Source organism: Agelaius phoeniceus, chromosome 19 (assembly GCF_051311805.1).
Source record: "Agelaius phoeniceus isolate bAgePho1 chromosome 19, bAgePho1.hap1, whole genome shotgun sequence".
Taxonomy (NCBI): domain Eukaryota; kingdom Metazoa; phylum Chordata; class Aves; order Passeriformes; family Icteridae; genus Agelaius; species Agelaius phoeniceus.
The window spans coordinates 11173278-11185887 of NC_135283.1; the positions used below are offsets into that span (position 1 = coordinate 11173278).

General features: G+C 43.4%; 1 protein-coding gene across 4 annotated transcripts in view; it reads right to left on the reverse strand.

Moving 5' to 3' along the window:
- The window catches only part of ABCA5 (ATP binding cassette subfamily A member 5), a 48276-nt gene that overhangs the window by 19019 nt on the left and 16647 nt on the right, over positions 1-12610 (reverse strand). For 3 of the 4 annotated variants that reach the window (XM_077188132.1, XM_077188133.1, XM_077188134.1), the window contains 10 exons: positions 10758-10988; positions 10606-10696; positions 9211-9269; positions 8660-8770; positions 7447-7622; positions 6951-7070; positions 5621-5759; positions 5413-5503; positions 4508-4647; positions 2942-3061 (listed from right to left, as the gene is read on the reverse strand). In XM_077188132.1, the coding sequence (XP_077044247.1) occupies positions 2942-3061; positions 4508-4647; positions 5413-5503; positions 5621-5759; positions 6951-7070; positions 7447-7622; positions 8660-8770; positions 9211-9269; positions 10606-10696; positions 10758-10988 (1278 nt within the window). The remainder of the gene's footprint in view (positions 1-2941; positions 3062-4507; positions 4648-5412; positions 5504-5620; positions 5760-6950; positions 7071-7446; positions 7623-8659; positions 8771-9210; positions 9270-10605; positions 10697-10757; positions 10989-12610) is intronic. The other variant, XM_077188135.1, reaches the window with a different exon arrangement.

The window sequence follows — 12610 nt, forward strand, 5'->3', positions numbered from 1 at the left end:
TCCCACTCCATCCCAATCCAATCCAATCCCATCCCATCCCATCCCATCGCTATCCCAATCCTATCCCTGTCTCAATCCCATCCCCATCCTATCTCATCCCCATCTCATCCCATTCCAGCCATTCCACTCCCATGCCCATGCCCATCCCAATCCCAACCCACTCCATTCCAATCCTATCCCCATCTCAATCCCAATCCCATCCCCATCTCATCGCAATCCCATCCCATCCCAATCCCATGCCATCCCCATCCCAATCCCATCCCCTCCCCTCTCCATCCCAATTCCAATCCTCATCCCATCCCCATCCCCATCCCAATCCTATCACATCCCCATCTCATCACAATCCTATCCCATCCCACTCCATCCCAATCCCATGCCATCCCATCCCATCCCAATCCCAATGCCATCCCAATCCTATCCCTGTCTCAATCCCATCCCCATCCTATCTCATCCCCATCCCATCCTATTCCAGCCATCCCACTCCCATGCCCATCCCAATCCCAACCCACCCCATTCCAATCCTATCCCCATCCCAATCCCAATCCCATCCCACTCCATCCCAATCCCATTCCATCCCCATCCCAATCCTCATCCCATCCCCATCCCAATCCTATCCCATCCCCATCTCATCACAATCCTATCCCATCCCACTCCATCCCAATCCCATGACATCCCCATCTCAATCCCATCCCCATCCTATCCCCATATCAATCCCAATCCTAGACCCATTCCATCCCAATCCTATCCCCATCTCAATCCCATCCCAATCCTGTCCCCATCCCATTCCACCCCCATCCCCATCCCAATTCTATCCCATCCCACTCCACCCCCATCCCCTCCCAATTACATCGCATCCCAATCCCATCCCATCCTCATCCCAATTCCATCCCCATCCCATCCCAATTCTATCCCATCCCAATCCTATCCCCATCTCACTCCACCCCAATACCCTCCCCATTCCATCCCAATCCCATTCCATTCCATCCCAATCCCATCCCATCAAACCCCCATCCCAATCCCATCCCCATCCCCAAATTTAACCCCAAACCCAGTGACCCTGATCCAGCCCAACCCCACCCATGGCAGGGATTTCAAGCTGACCCAGCAGAAATAAAGGAGCATTTCCCAGGAAAAACCCTGGTGGTTTAAATCCCAGAACCAACAGGGCTGGGAAAGACCTTTGAGATCCCCGAGTCCAGCCTGTGACCAACCAGACCAGGGCACCAGGGGCCATCCCATAAACACCCACCCCATAAACACCTCCAGGGACAGAGTCCAGCACTTCCCTGGGCTGGGCAACCCCATCCAGTCCCAGCTGGGACTTGTGATTCAAAATTTTGCCACCAAAAGGTGCAGATTTGCCCCAGTTTTGTACCCTTGGGCTGTGTGTGCACCTGCATTACCCAGCACCTGCAGACCCAGCTGTTAAATCCTCCTAAAGCCACTCAGAAACTCTGTGCAGTCTCTCTCATTAGGGAGTAATTTCCATACCAGCTACAGAGTCCATATATTTACTCACATTAATAATTCTGGATCACACAGAAAGCTCCAGAACAATTAAAACAGCTCAATCCATTCAAAACTGACATTAAAAAAACAACTGACTCATTCTGGAGTAATATTAAGCAGTCCCAACTTTTCATTTGGACTGAAAGTTGATTTAAAGTGAGACAAGCTGAGCTGTTTCAGCCCTAAGTGCAGCTATTGTTCACACAAAAGGTTGAAAATTAATTTTACCCTTTGCACATTTATAATTTCTTAAAAGCAAATTCCATTAGGAGAACAAAGGGCATTTTAAAAGGCAAGTAAACCAAAAAGGGCATTTTAAAAGGCAAGTAAAGCCAAGCAGTCAGATGTGAGCTGGCTGGATGAAAAATTCATCAGTAAAAAGCTTTTCCCCTGGATGCTCCCAGAATCAGCCAATTCTGTGCCTTTTCCTGTGCTGGAGTCCTGGTTGCTGAGAATTTTAAACTTTCTGGGCTGGCAGACTCTGACCTCCAGGAGAACAGAGCATTTCACCTGAGGCTGTGGAAAATGCTTCCAAAATTAATTAACAGCACTAAGATTACGAGTGTGGAGTTTAATTAGAGGTGTGTGATATCACAAAGTAAAAAACTTAGAGTTAGGGGTTTTTAAATATAGTAATATATAATATATATACTAATATATTATATATATAGTATATATATTTATATATAATAAATAGTAGTATATATTATATATTATAGATATGGTAATATATAATATATGTAGTAATATATAAATATTATATTTAATATTTATATATTACTATATTATTTATATATAATATTTATATATGACTATATATAGTAATATATAAATATAATTTTATAATTTAAATATAATTTTTATATATAAATATAATTTTACATATTATATAATTATATAATATGTAAAAATTATATATAATTATATAAAATATATATTATATAAAATATATATAAAGTAATATATAATATATATAATATATATATTTTAAATATAGTAATATATATAAAACAAAATAAAAGTTCTAAAGCAGAAGCAGAAGTCCTTCTTCTTTACCTTCTTCTTCATGAGTTTAAGTAGTATTTTGTAATTAAATATTGAATAATTGGAATTTCGAGGCAGTCACACGATGCTCTTTGCAGTTCACAAGAGTTTGTAGGGTTTTTGTAGGATTTTTGTAGGATTTGGGGCTTTCCTGCTTCCTCTTGAATACTGAATATAAAATATTGAATATACAATATAAAATATTGAATATTGCATGTGAATATGTCAAAAGCCTGGGAAGTTTTGAGAACCAAAGGATGCCCAGATGCTGGAGCAGCTCCCTGTGAAGGAAGGGCATCCTTTTCTTTGTTCCCTCCTTCTGGCAGTGCCAGTCCCACAGGAACTGAGAGCAAAGCAAAGCTGAGGGCACAGCCCTGCTCCTTCCCACCTGCTTGGTCGATCTCTGCCTCCACCTCCAGCTTCAGGTAAACGTCCTCCAGCGTGGTCATGGACACGCCATAGGTGATGACCCCCAGGTGGGAATGGGTGTCCAGGTCAGAGAACAGACCTAGGGACAGAGGCAGCTCTGAAACTCTGCTCCAGCACCTGCCAGGAGCTCTTCAGGCACATCACACACATCCTGAAGCTCCTGCTTGCTGGGAAAATCAGGAATGTGGGAGTAGCCAATAAAGCAGAAAGTTGTGGTTTGAGAACCAAGGTGGGACAGGCTCCTTTGAGGATGAAATTTCAGGCTCTGTGGTCAGGAAATGGGGTTTTGGTTTTGCTGAAGTTGTGCTGCTTCTAAAACCTGGCTCAGCATCCTGAAGCTGCTGGGCTCAAAGTTTCCTCAGGGCAGGTTCAAGGGGAGCTCTCCTGGAAAAATCATACCCAGGACAGCTCATCCTACCTAAATCCCTGCCCAGGGACAAAGGAGCTTACACATAAAACCACTGAGTCACTCTATAAAAATAATTAATAGTCATTTCATATCTATAAATATATAAAAATGTATATATATATATATATAAGAATTGCCAGGTGTTTAAGGCCAGGTTAACCAGGCAGGAGATGCTGGACAGGGCACAGAACTTGAAGACCAATGTGAGGTTCAGAGTGGGAGAACTTCACAGCACCTTGGGTGAAAAATGTTCCTGGGTTTTTGTCAATCCTATGAAATCAGGACTTTAAAAAAAGGAGCTTCAGAGCCAAGGTGAAGCTGAAGGGAAATTCAAATGTACAAAATAGGAGGAGCACTTGGATATTTGACAATACTCCTCACCCCTCCACAGTTTCTCCTGTCCCAGCTGACAATGTGTGTTCCCAACCTCAGCTCCCCCTGAAATAGTTTGGGGGAATTGATTCAATCTCAGACTTTTTGCAAAGCTCATAAATCATTAACCTCAATGCAGCAGGGAAAAAAAAATCTTTATGGAATATCAACTGCATGTTCCCATCAATATTGATGCTCCCTTGGCTTCCCACACAGGATTTATTCCATTTATTTCTGGGAGGAGAGCAAGGAGCCCTGCCCAGGACTGCTCAGATAATTGCTGCCATCTAGTGAAATCCTCCCCTCTGCTCCCTCTCTCCATGGAATTTCAAGGCAGTCACACAATGCTTTTTGCAGTTCACAAGAGTTTGTAAGGTTTTTGTAGGGTTTTTGTAGGATTTGGGGCTTTCCTGCTTCCTGCCAGCCCTGCTCCTTGGACCCTCTGCAAGAGGATGGTGATTCTGCAGGACCAGGGGATGCTCAGGTGCAAGGGACTCCTCACCACAGAGGCATCTCCCCAGCCACTGCTGCTGGGCACCCACAACCCTCACACCTCACTGGAAGGGGTGACCAAACCCTCCCTCACCTGAGAAAACCCTCCCTGACTCACCACCAAACAATAATAAATATAAAAACATCAAAGCACAACTGACACTTTTATCAAGAACATCAGCTTAAAGCCACACTTAATAAACACCCCCTGTTGCAATCACTGATCCCTGCAACACAAAACCCCACAAATACCTGCAAACTTGTCCATGTCCTTGAGAGGGAGGGTGTACACGAGCTGCTCATCGTTCTGCTGGATCAGGCTGGCTGCAGGGATGTGCTGCCTGATCAGAGACGTGGTGGCCTCTGTGTTGCAGTAGGCATCAATGTGCATGCTGGAAAAACACAGCAGGAATTGGGGTTTAGAGCTTGGCCTGCTCCTGGCACTGCAGCAAACATTCAGTTGTACCACTGTGATTTAGATTTTCTGGTTTTCAGATTCTGTTTTTCTGATTTTCAGATTCTTTAGTGCGTAGTTCTGAGCTTCATATTAAATGTTGGTAAGCTCTGTGCACAGAGCAGGGACACAAAACAATTCCTGCTCCAGCTGGGCACCAAGGACAAATGATCCAAATCTCAGCCCAAGAGCACAAACCCCGTGGGCTGGAGAGAGAAAAACAAGGATGGGACTGCAGGGGCTAAAGCTGGAATGGGACAATGAACTGCAAGATGCAAATGGAGCAGAACTGATCCCAGGGAGAGACCCCGTGCCCGGCCGTGCATTTTGGGGCCATTTTGGTTCATCTTGGGTTCATTTTGGGACCATTTTGAGTTCATTTTGGGACCATTTTGAGTTCATTTTGGGACAATTTTGGTTCATCTTGGGTTCATTTTGGGACCATTTTGGTTCATCTTGGGTGCAGCCCTGGCTGGGCTCTGGTGCTGCCCAAGGTGGATCCATGGAGGAGATGCTTTGAATAAATCCCTGCTTTATTCTGTAACTCTGCCCAGCCTCTGCTCCAGCTCAGCCTTCACAAGGCATTAATTCAAGAATAAAAGGATCGTTCTGGGGGGTTCTTTCTTAGAGATTCCAACATAAAACAGTAAAAACAGAGATGCATAATGGCCCCTGAGAGGTACAAAACTGAGCACAGAATTACCTCAGGCGGTAACCAATGCCCCACTTGCTCTTGAGGAAGAGAGAAGAGCCGAGGCATTTCAGCATCCCTTGGGAAATCACAGCTTTACGATCTGGAAAGGGAAGTCAGGAGGCAGAAAATCAACAATTTCCTCCCAAATTCCCCTCTGGGTTGCACACCAGTGGTAGCCCAGGGCTGGGGGCTGAAGCTGGGCTGGGGCAGGGCTCACCAGCCAGGATGTCAGCCTCATCCATGAAGTGGGTGCTGAACACTGTCACACGGTTGGCTTTCCTGCTCCTCAGCAGGTTCCAGACGATGTGGCGGGAGCAGGGATCCATCCCCGCCGTGGGCTCATCCAGCAGCAAAACCTGGGGGCAAAACCACCAGGGCTGCTCAAAGCCACAGCCCCCGAGCTCAGTAACCCCTCCCCAGTGCAGCCACACTGCTCTCCACAGGGAAAAGCAAGGCACAGCTCTTCCCAGGAATATTTCTGGCTTTCACATCCTCTGAACCTCAGAAAAAAGGAAAAACAGTTCTTATCTCATTTACTGCTCCTGTGTTGTTCACAAGGGGAATGCATTGTGGAAGATTGTTGACCTGAAGGGAATTGATAACTGGATTCTGGAGTGAGTGTTTTGATTCACTGATCAATTGAATCCAAGTGTGTGTGTGTGGGCTGACAGTCACAAGATTCTGTGCAGTGGAGTGCAGCTGAGTGCTTGGCAGATTCAGTTTAGATGTAATGTAACATAACAGAATAATATAGTATAATAAAGTACTTAATTAGTCTTCTGATAAGATGGACTCTTCCTCATCATTCCTCTCCAATGTCTGAGAAAAAAACATCTGCTATACCCCAGCACACCCAGAAGGGTTTGTTTGAAACCTGCCAGTTAATTCCGGTAAAATAGGAAACAGCCCAGATGAACAAGGCAGCTTTTGTCACTGTGCTTTGAATACATCCATCTGCCCTTGTGACAAATGGAAAAATCCTGTGATAAATTCATGCCACAGCCTGCTTTATTCTGCTTCCAATGGAATTGTGTAGTAGAATCACAACTTAGCCATGGATTCACTCTTTCTACAGAGGGGTGGTTAAAAGCACACACCTGCTTTGAAAACCCCCAGGAAGTGTCACACACATCATTTTTAACCACAGATCTCAAAGCAGTCCCCATCCTCACAGGCCAGAAATTACAGAGCTGCAACACAAATGAGCTCTCTGGCTCTGCTCCAGCTCCCAGCTCCTGGATGGCTTTGGAAGGAAAGCATCCAATGATTTCCCTGCTGGGGGATAAATGCTACCTGCCAGAAATTACACACAGAACTTGCCATGCTATTTAGTTGCCAAAGAGATCAAACCCAAGGCTGCTGCCATTACTGAGCCTCAAGCACAAAGGCTAAGAGACAGCAATGACTGTAATTAAACCACAAATGAAGAAAAAAAGGTGCTCAAAGGAACAATTTCTGCATTTTGCACATTAGTTGGTTGTGACAAAAAAGAACAAGCCTTCCATGGATCAGCAACACCAAGCTGAGAATAATTCTGTCCCTCTCACCTTGGGGTTCCCAAGAACAGCAACTCCCACTGACAGCCTCCTCTTCTGCCCCCCACTTAATTTTTTGGCTTGATTGTCCCTGATGGGCTGCATCTCCAAATCCAGCAACACCTTCTGCACCTTGAAAACACAAGAAACACATTTACTGTTAAAAAAAAAAAAAAAGATAAAATTTTAAAACCAGATTGTTAACAATTAACATTCAAATTAACTGCTGCTGGTTCCCAGAGTGTTCTGTGTCTGAACTGCACAACCTACACACAAAGTTTAATGGTGTCTATAATTGGAGCTAGATGCCAGATTTAAAACATTTCATGAGCATTTCAATCTTAGGAAAAATTAAAAGTTTATCCTTGTCTAAAAATCTGCCTGTTACCTCTCTGTCCACTGTACCACACAGGAATATTTCCCTGCAAAAGGAAAACCCTGCAGGGATATTTTGATTTACAGGTTAAAAACGCTCATGTAAGACAACACCCGTGGCCAGGTGAGTTACCTCTTGTATCAAATCGTTCTGAGGGATGCCCTTGATGGCAGCAAAGATGGAGAGGTTCTCCTCCACAGTTAAGATGTCGAAGTGGATGTCGGCCTGGGGGCACACGCCTGCGATCTGCCGCACCTCCAGCATCTCGTCGATCTCCGACACCCTGTGCCCATAGACTGACACAAACCCTGAGGGAAAGGAGCATAAAATCCTCCAATGGTTTGGGCTGGACTGGGTTAAAGCTCATCTCATTCCAACCCCCTGCCATGGGCTGGTGTCTCAGGTTGAGAGGTGTAGCTGGGGGTGTGTGTCCAGTTTCATCCTGTCACAGCTGGGGCAGTTCTCTGCTCTTCATTGGGCAGGTTCCTTTATCTCTTCCCAACCAATCCTCCCTCCAGGAGATCTCTGCTGTTCATGGGCCATTAATTATTAATTATCTTCTGTTCATGGGCCATTAATTATTAATTATCTTCTGTCCATGGGCCAGTGAGTGTCCCTGCATGGCTGATCCAATCCCAGCATCCCATGGGGAGATGCTCCGCCCAGGGGAGGAGCCAAGCATTCCTACCTGGATCCAATCTGAGCTTTGGCACAGCCCAGCAGCCTTTGCCCCCTGCATTGCCAGAGGAGCAGCTTCTGCTGCCCTGCATGGCCAGAGGGAGCCCAGGCCCATCTCCAGCAGCCCTGGAGCTGCAGAGGAAAACTCCCCCCTTGTGCAGGATCCCTGCTCCAGCAGAGCCACAGCTGGCACTGCAGGAGGGCTGAGCCCCCATGGGATGGGGCTGTGCCACCCCCTGACACACAGGGGACAGGGACTGCTCTGACCCTGTCATTGGTTTGTGTTCTTTTTTTTTTTTGTACTACTATATTTGTATTTTTAATTTTTCTAGTAAAGAACTAGAATATTGGAATATTCCTATTCCCATATCTTTGCATGAGAGCTCCTTAATTTCATATTTATAATAATACAGAGGGAGGGGGTTTACATTTTCCATTTCAAGGAAGGCTCCTGCCTTCCTTAGCAGACACCTTTTCAAACCAAGACAACTGAAAACTCTCCACTGGAAGGAGCAATCAGCAGAGAGGGTTTTACAGCTCTGTGTGGACAGGAATTGCAGGTGGGCTCTTTCCCATGTTATCCAAGGAAATTTTGGTGCATCCTGGAATAGCCCCCCAGGCTGTCAGCCCTGGCTGTGGAGCAGGGCAGCCCCAGGGCTGCACTCACCATCAGAGGGAGGGCACAGCCCACACAGGATGTTCATCAGCGTCGTCTTCCCGGTGCCGCTGTGGCCCAGCAGCGCCGTGATCTGCCCCTCGTAGATGTCAAAGGACAAATCTGCTCCAGGGAACGACAAAAAGAGGTGTCAGGGTGGGGTCCTGGCCCCCTGAGCCAGCTCCTGCCCCTGGCTCAATCCCAGTGCTCACATTCTCACTCTCACACTCACGGTCCCACAGCCACTGTGGGGGGGCCACGCCTCAAAGGCACCCAGGGCAAGGAGGTGACAACATCAGGGAGGTGGGGCAGGGGGGATGCCATCACTTCATGGGCATTGGGTGATGCCAGCAGGCTTTCCTCAGGGATGAAGGGCTCAGTTTTGGTTTAGACACCACTGTGTGAGAGAGGACACACAAGCACACCTGGCATTTGTGCTCCAGGGCCCCACCCCTCCAAAAGAAACCAAAACCAGCCTGAACTGAAACCCAAAAGATCACTCAGCAACTCAGCTACTGCTCCTCTGCATCCCACCAGCAGCCAGAAAGCTGAAATGTTCTTACTTCTGAGAGCCTCCACGGTTTCCCCCTTTTTCCTGAATGTTTTCTGAACACAGCTGATTCTGAAAGAAGATATGTCATGGCATGAACTATTTCAGCACCTTTCATGGCATTTTCAGTCCTCAACACTCAGCAACAATCACAACAAGCCAACCAGACTGAAGTGGCACCAGATGGGTTAAAAACTCATTGAGGCAAGTCAAGAGACAGGGAAGGTTCTCCCAAAACTTTGCCCATTTCCACCCTGGCATCAGAAAGCTTTTCCTGGCCATCTTCTAAGGTATTTCCTGTGATGATAAACTGAATTATTTCAAATCTGGGTCTCTTTCACCTGGTGGAACAATGCTCTAGAGGCTTCCCAAGCTAGGAAAGGGAACAGCTACTCCCCAGCAGTTGCACAACACAACAGGAGATGCCACAGACACGACATGGAAGAGAGGTGACAGCAGAGTGGACTCCAAAGATGTGATTCCTGACAGCTCTTGATTAAAATCTGGTAAATTCTTTTAGATATAAATAGCAAGTATTTTATATATATAATATATATATATATTATAGTTATATTTTTATATATAAAAAAATATATTATATATATAATTGCAAGTATTTATAAATATATATAATATATTATATATATAAATATATATAGATATATAAAAATATATAAATATATATTTATATATTTATATATATGTTTATATATATTATTTATATATATATATATTATATAATGGCAAGTATATAATAGCAAGTATTTTATATATATAAATATATATATAATAGCAAGTATTTTTCTTTTCAAGAGAGGTAGAAACCTTCCTTCCAGCCCTGCTGGTTTTCCAAATGTAAAGAACAGCCAGTTTATCTGGAGGCACCAAATCAAGGATGGATTTTGGAAGCCTCATCACCCTGAACATGAGGATGGTGAGTGGATTATGGAGGGTGAGTAATGGGGAAGAGAATGAGTATGAAAGCAAACAAAACTTGCACATGGAGAGGTGGGAAGACTGCTGGAGCTGGTGGAGGGATGATGTGGGGAGAGTCCTGGATAGGTGAATAACACAACAACAGCCACCATGTTCTCAGGGAACAGCAGCATTAAAACCAGACTCCTGAACCTGGAGGTAATAAAAATACCTTTCACTACTTTTTAAGCTCCTATCTGGTCCATCTCTAAGATTACAACAACAAACCCCTCTCCTGCAGTGATTTATGCTTGGCTCCACAGCCCTGAGGACGGGATTTGCTGTGTGGAGGGCTCTGCAATCCATGTGCTGTTTGAGCCTGAGCACTGGGGAGTCAGGAGTGATTCTCAGGAACTGAAATTGCAGGTGAGCTGCTCGCCCCCAGATAGGGCAGGGCTGTACCTGATGGCTTCCCTGCCCTGGAATTCTGTACCTGATGGCTTCCTTGCCCTGGAATGCTGTACCTGATGGCTTCCTTGCCCTGGATTCTGTACCTGATGGCTTCCTTGCCCTGGATTCTGTACCTGATGGCTTCCCTGCCCTGGATTCTGTACCTGATGGATTCCCTGCCCTGGAGTTCTGTACCTGATGGCTTCCCTGCCCTGGAGTTCTGTACCTGATGGCTTCCTTGCCCTGGAGTTCTGTACCTGATGGCTTCCTTGCCCTGGAATTCTGAAGGCACAGGCTCCACAATCTCACTGAAGCTCAAGCTGCCGTTGATGCTGCTCTCATAGAGCTCCTTGTAGTTTTTCCTGTGCTTTGACCAAAAGGAGGGTTTCATGAAGAAAAAGGGCGTGCGGCGCAGGCCAAACTCCCCTGGGGACAGGACAGAAGGAACTCCTGAGCAGCAACCACAAATATTATATAATATATAATATATAAATATATAATATATAATATATAATATATAATATATAATATATAATATATAATATATAAATATATAATCTATAATATATAATATAATAATTATATATTGTATATTATATTACATTAATTATATTATATATATTATAGTAGTATAATATATATTATATATTATACTACTACACTAAATTACATTATATTACATTATATTATATATTTTATCTTATTGTATTATTATATCATATCATATATTATATAATATATTATATAATAATATATAGTACTGTAATATTATACTGCATTATATCATATCATATATTATATCATCATATATTATAATATATAGTATTGCTATATATTATATTATATTATATTATATTATATTATATTATATTATATTATATTATATTATATTATATTATATTATATTATATTATATTATATTATATTATATTATATTATATTATATTATATTATATTATATTATATTATATTATATTATATTATATTATATTCCTTAGCTCTGGGCTTTCAGCAGTAACCACAAATATTATATATTATATTATACTATCATATAAACTTCAGCTCTGGGCTTTCAGCTCCTCCCATAGCCAACCCACCCTTGCTCCTGAGGAATTCCATCAGCCACATTTCCATTTAAGCCACAACTCCCCGTCCCCACTGCTGGCAGCCTTCACTTTTGCTGAGTATTTAAATAAATTTGCAAATCTCCTTCTATTCCAGAGAAATCCCCAGTGCTGAATGAGCAGTGACTTAAATGTGGCAGGGAGAAAAAAGAGAGGCTGGAGGGGAACAGAGCTGAGGAGCTTAACCAGTTCTTAATCCCAAGATTAACAACTTTATTCTGTGTTTTAGGCTCAACTTCTTCTGCCACAGGGAGAGATCTGGAAGAGGCAGAGCAGCCTTTGATTTCCAGCCCTCCAGGAGGAAATTGGAAAGGTTGACCATCACCATCAAATTTTCTGAAAAATCCCTTTGCCCAGGATTCTTCTCCTGGGAAGCTGAGAAACCTCAGAGAAAAATGAAATCAATGATTATCTGCTTTGCTTCTGCTGTGTTTTGCTGCTTTGGAATGTGTTTGGACAGTGTTTACCCACAGGTGATTGTTTATTGGTTTCTGCTGTGAATTATTTTGACTTAATGGCAAACTGGGGCCAAGCTGGGTCAGACTCCAGAAAGAGTCACGAGTTTCATTTTTATCTTTTTAGCCTTCTGTCTGCCTCCTCTCTGTATTCCTTAGTATAGTTTAGTACAGCATTCTTTTATATAATATAGATCTTAAAATAATAAATTAGCCTTGTAAGAACATGGAATCAGATTCATTCATTCCTCCCTCTGTTGGGGGTCCCTGAAAATGTGTGAGTTGAGGTTGTAGTTAACTCAGGAAGGAAGTTTTTCCTCTAGAAAAAGGGGAAAATTAAGCTTTTTAAGAGCAGGCCAAAACTCTTCCTCACAGTTTTAACTATATATATATATAGTTAAAGAATATAAAGAATATATATATATAGTTGAAGAATATATATATATACATAGTTATAGAATACAAATGA